The following is a 6049-nucleotide window of genomic DNA, read 5'->3' as shown; positions in this document are numbered from 1 at the left end:
AATTGATCATCATGGCCAGAAAACTGACTAGCCTATGCTTTGGAAATGCGTATAGCCTATTTAAAAAGTTATAAGGCCGTAAAACCATTTTATCAGCCTGAGTGACATTTGTGACATTTGCCAAACAGAAAAAAAAACACTTACGACCAATTCAGATGGGACAGTGGAGAAAATCCTTATCGGATTTACGGGAAAATTGGTGGCAATTAATCCTTTGGGATTGAAAAAGAGAAACGCCTTCCCAGGGTTTGACAGGTCCGTTACTTGATCTCTGATTGGACACTGGCGGGTATCCCGGGAGGATAAATGGTCCGTATGTTGTCTCCCGCCTCATCACACTGAGCTGCAGGAGAAAGAGAAAGCGCTTTGCAAATGACAACCATGACAGGACGAGAGGACAGTGCGGAGGAAAAGCCTAAGGTCAAGATGTTGGCTCCAGCATTTGGGATCGATAAATCACGACTTCATGGATCTGGGTTTAGGTCCAAAGGCTTTGCCATCACCGACCTGCTGGGTCTTGACTCGGACCTCCAGCCTCGGCCACCCGGACCAGGAGGAAACGATATCCACAGCGCCGGGATGGGGGGGTTCCCTTTCCCTGGAGGGTCTTTGCCGCTCGGTTTGGGGTTCTTATGCAGTTTGGCGGCTCAGCAACCTCCGGGAGCCCCATGTTTCCTCCCCAGTCACATCCCCCTCCTCCAGGCCAGGACGGAGAGCCATTACATGCAGAACTTGGAGCAACAAAGAGACGCCTACTCTGGTACAACTCATTTCCAATTGTTTGACTTGACATGTTTATTCAGGAGGTGTCCACTTCGTTCCCATGCAGGGCGCGCAAAAACATCCCATCACCTCTTATTTTTACATTTTTGAGAGATTCAGTAGCCGATAATAAAAATAAATATTCGTGTCGTTGTCCTTTTAAAATATTCTTTGACATGATATGTTCAGTCTCTAATGTGATTAATTTTGGTTTTCAGACGACGAATGTCTCTCTGGTGATCGAAACGATTCGAAAAACTCAGGGAGTTCACAGAAGAGAAAGAAGAGGAGGCACAGGTTTGTTGATGATGACACTGTTTCATATGATCAGAAGAAGTATAGCTATGACATTAAACGTAACAGAAAAACGATATGGCACATTTATTTGCCGATGTTAAATGTGATATCTTTTATTTTACAGAACCGTGTTCACCTCTCACCAGTTGGAGGAGCTCGAAAAGGCCTTCCATGAAGCACACTACCCAGACGTCTATGCCAGGGAGATGTTAGCAATGAAGACAGAATTACCTGAAGACAGAATACAGGTATTTATGTCACAGACCCTATAGGCCTATATACATCATCAGGTCTATTCAATTGGCTTATTGAGTAGGTAACACTGATTAAATTGATAATTATAGCTACATAGACATATCAAACGCTATCATCATCCAAAGTTATAACGGTCTTGCTTGTGACTCTATTTTTCAGGTTTGGTTTCAGAATCGTCGGGCCAAGTGGAGGAAACGTGAGAAATGCTGGGGTCGCAGCAGTGTGATGGCAGAGTACGGGCTCTACGGGGCGATGGTCCGCCACTCCATCCCCCTGCCCGAGTCCATCATCAACTCCGCCAAGAGCGGCATGATGGGGTCCTGTGCTCCCTGGCTTCTAGGTGAGCCAGCAGGTTGTTTGCTTTATTAATAATAATATAAGACTCAAATATGTATTCAATCACTTGAATACATAGCTGAGGTGTGTTTTGTCTCTGTGTGGTGGTAGGCATGCTACAATATTCATGAGCTTAGAATGATAAGGTTCTATCTCCGTTTAGGGTAGTTCAGAGACATTGAGCGTCAAAGTTTTTACATTCCATTATGTTTTGTGAGATGGAACCTTTGTATTTTATTAATTACTAACTAAAAAATGTCAACATTTAAAAAATAACACCACACAGGCATTAATAAACACCTAATGGATCAGATTATGTAAAAAACTCAATTTTGACAAAAATGGAGATAGAACCTTATAATTCTAACTTCACGATATATTGCCCAGAAGGACCTTATAGGCTAACAATAACTGTATTTGTTTACGAATAGTACAATAACGTATTATTTAACATAGTCTCTCTCTCTCTCTCTCTCTCTCTCTCTCTCTCTCTCTCTCTCTCTCTCTCTCTCTCTCTCTCTCTCTCTCTCTCTCAACATTCGTAAGCAACCAGGTCTGACTGTTCTCTCCCCCTTTCCGCAGGAATGCACAAAAAGTCCATGGAAATAGTCAAAAAGTCGCCATCAGGAACGCCAGAGTCTACCCACTCGGATTCCTACTCAGAAGAACCTAAAGGGAAAGAGGGCGACATAGGCTGGTCAACCCTGGCCAGTGCTGTGGACCACAACACCGAGGAGGACATGGCCATAGATCTGTCATGCAGCACTTCCAAGCAGGACAAGAGCACTTTGAAGGCGCCGTCGCCGCAGAGGGATCATCCCAACAGTGACTCAGACCATGAGAGCTAAATACATCATTAGCCTACGTTACTTTCCGTTACATTCGTTGAGCTCGGACATTGACGTGAACGTTGACAATTATTTCCCAAAAGTACAACGATGTCGTCATCAACTTAGGGACAGTGTATAGGCTACTTGTTGTTTAATCTTCATTATTGTATTATTGTATTTGAACATATGTTTTATATTATCCTTGTTCTGTTTAAAAAAATAAGAGACTATTTAATATTCGTTGTATACTTTTGTTTAATGTGTGTGTTGTTGAATTCATTTTAAGAAACACGCGGGAATGAACCACGTTTTGAATGCGGAGAAAACGTTTGCATCATTTTTAAAGCAAAATACAGGTTGCCTAGTGCAACATCACTCGAGACATTATTAATGTACATTTAATACTCAAGGAGCACAATAACAAAGCACTTTAGTTGTGTTTGATGTTGAAGTGAAGGTCAATTTCAAACACTGTAATAACAAAAATATCAACAAAACTACTGGATAAATAAAACGAATTATTTTTTTCGGATTGTAGGCTATGCCTTTTTTATTGGTTAAGTCTAATGTGTCTTTTTAAGGTAAGTGTCTTACACTGATCTGTTATAGTTAAAATTGGTAATAATAGTTGAGGCTGAAGCATTGGTCAATGGTATACGCTGTCAGAAGAAAGTGAGTCAAGTAAGTGGGTATTATCTAGGAAACATCACGAAATACATGATATATGTAACATATAATACCTAACATTTGGGGAAAGTTGGTCATTCCACTGAGCCTGTGATAGTGAGTTTGGTCTTATCATGTTTGTTACAGCTGAATAAAAGAAGATATAGTTTGGGTTGTAGTAGGCTGCTCAATAATTAGGTACAAAATAAGATGAGAAGCTTTCACAGTTGTGACACTGTGGCCATGCGGTAAACGTGCCAATCAGCCATGGGGAAGTACAAATGCATTAAATGCAACAAAAGCATTCCCTCCCATTTGAAGTCCTGGTGTTGGATCAGAACATCCACACTCAGACCATGTTGGCCCTTTCCAAAACACAATGTGATGAAGAATCTGCCAATAACTCAGTTTACAGTTTATGGCACAGTGACAGGGTAGAAAAAGTTAGGCTTTCCTGCAACCTGACACAAGTAGCGCCAGACGGACCTTGAGCCAGACATATATTATTTTATCAATATTATCTGCCGATATATCCATATTGGCACATAGTCTACCGATATTTTCATACAACAGTAAGGAAAACATATGAGGGGAATGTGTACCCTAACCTAGAAATGTGTGGACCTGGAATTCCAAAAGTGAGAAACATTTAGCCATGTGGAAATGTTGTTTAAGCTGAATGCCAGCCTTGGACAGGTATAAGGTTGTTTAGCATGTTCAATTACCATATTTACGAACTATGTATGCACTCACTGTACTGTAAGTCGTTTGAACTGTCCGCAAAATGGCATATGTAGATATATGAAGCATTTAACTGCTTTATATGGTAAAGTGTGTGTTGAGTGTGTGTGTACATTTACAAATGAATGTGATAGCATATATTCTTATATTTGTCTCTCAGAAGACACTGTATTTACCCATGGAGAGGTTACAGACAAGATAATGGGGCTTCTTGATGAGGACACTAAAGAAGATGTGAAGTTAGTTGATGGAGCCCTTGAGGATTCTAAGTAGGAAATGGAGAATTTGCTTTCAGGTTATGAACACTAATAAAAATGATAACCTACTACACACATACATACAGTATAACAAACAGAACACACACTCCTCAACATTTCTGTTGACTGAGCCAGTACTACAAGAAGGGAAAATAAACTACATTGATTTCACAAAGAAATAAAGTTGATGAATTGATTTTACAAATGGTGACCATAGGTGTGCCTAGCAGTTAATGGGTAAGGGGTAATTTTCAAGGTTTAGTGACTATGCTACATACTTCAATGATTAGTGGGGTTAGTTCAGATACTCACTAGAGGAAGCTACAGTATATGGAGCACTGAAACTGATGATAGTTTGTATTCAGTTCTAGTATGAACTACAATGCCGTTAAGGACTATTCTAGATACAGATGTAATAAGGCATGCAATGTTAGCATCACCTTTGCTCCCCTCGTGCCTTTTGCTCCTTTTTCTGACCGAGGTTCTTAAACCCAGTTCCTAGTCCTAACCACAACCCTAACCCTAGTCCTAACCCCAACCCTAACCCTAGCCCTAACCCCAACCCTAACCCTAGTCCTAACCCCAACCCTAACCCTAGTCCTAACCCCAAACCCTAACCCTAGCCCTAACCCCAACCCTAACCCTAGCCCTAACCCCAACCCTAACCCTAGTCCTAACCCCAACCCTAACCCTAGTCCTAACCCCAACCCTAACCCTAGTCCTAACCACAACCCTAACCCTAGCCCTAACCCCAACCCTAACCCTAGTCCTAACCCCAACCCTAACCCTAGTCCTAACCCCAAACCCTAACCCTAGCCCTAACCCCAACCCTAACTCTAGCCCTATGTGAACTAACCCTAACCCTAGCCCTAACCCCAACCCTAACCCTAACTCTAGCCCTAACTCTAGCCCTAACCCTAACCTCAGCACAATGACGAGGGTGCAACATCTCAGTTCAACCCAAAGACTATTTACCAGAAAGATCTATATATAGAAAGAAAGGATAGAAAGGCTATCTAAGCACAGTATTCACACAGGTACCCTTCACACTCTTCACATGCTCGACATGTGGGAAGAGGTTCCAGAATATTTTCTTGAAGTCTCATCACTAGACTCACCTAAAATAGAAGGACAGGTCACCCAGGTTAGAGGGTGTTAAACCCTAACCTACAGGACCGTTGAGTAGCTTTTCCTGCTTCGCAGAGGAATGCGCAAGATATAATACACAGTGAAAATGCGGATACACATTGTAGTCAATATAGAATGTTTATTTTGTCACCTGATGCAATCTAATGCAGTGATATTAATTATTAAGTCAATTCCTTTTAGTTTGTGTTTATTTGAGAATATGAAGGCTAATATACTTGCAAATACATATTTGATTATGTATTTGTATTCATTATTTATAACATGAATTGTTACATTAAAATATATCTAGGATCATTAAGAGTGTATTTTAATTTCTATTTCATAGATGCCTCCATTAATTGTCTACCATTGTTGTTTCCTCATAACAAACCTCCCATGTCTCTCCAGCCATTAGACACATTGCTTTGCCTAAGCCTCATCGTTATGGCTTAAGTGGTTACTTAAGTGGTTACTCAATACACAAAAACACCATGACCATTGCTCCATTGGGTTTATGGTTCTTAAGATTCACATTAATATCTAGTTGTGTTTTTAACGTCTAGGTTAAAAACCTAGGTTAATCTTTAAAACCCCTAGCATAATCACATATAATTCCCATTTAATGGTTCACAAATCATATAATTGCGCTTCTGCCCCTGCCCTTTTTCCACATTATAATCTAATGCCCCACTGCCTTTAATCTGGTATTGTTTTGTGATTACAATGTTTTGTACAGATTGGTACATTAGATTGGTACATTTCAAAATGAAATTGTAT

The 6049-nt window shown here is 40.6% G+C and overlaps 1 protein-coding gene across 1 annotated transcript; it reads left to right on the top strand.

Moving 5' to 3' along the window:
• Nucleotides 1-372: 372 nt before the first annotated feature.
• vsx1 (visual system homeobox 1 homolog, chx10-like) lies at nt 373-2498 on the top strand (the record flags this gene model as incomplete). The annotated part of the gene is made up of 5 exons (XM_080543590.1): nt 373-760; nt 981-1059; nt 1184-1307; nt 1474-1666; nt 2233-2498. The coding sequence occupies 5 exons, from the start codon at nt 373-375 to the stop codon at nt 2496-2498; spliced, it is 1050 nt and encodes a 349-aa protein (XP_080399716.1).
• Nucleotides 2499-6049: the final 3551 nt, after the last annotated feature.

Source organism: Nansenia antarctica, assembly GCF_963989245.1.
Source record: "Nansenia antarctica genome assembly, chromosome: 1".
Taxonomy (NCBI): Eukaryota; Metazoa; Chordata; class Actinopteri; order Argentiniformes; family Microstomatidae; genus Nansenia; species Nansenia antarctica.
Note: the sequence above shows the minus strand (reverse complement) of the source record. Positions and strands in the feature narration are given on the sequence as shown.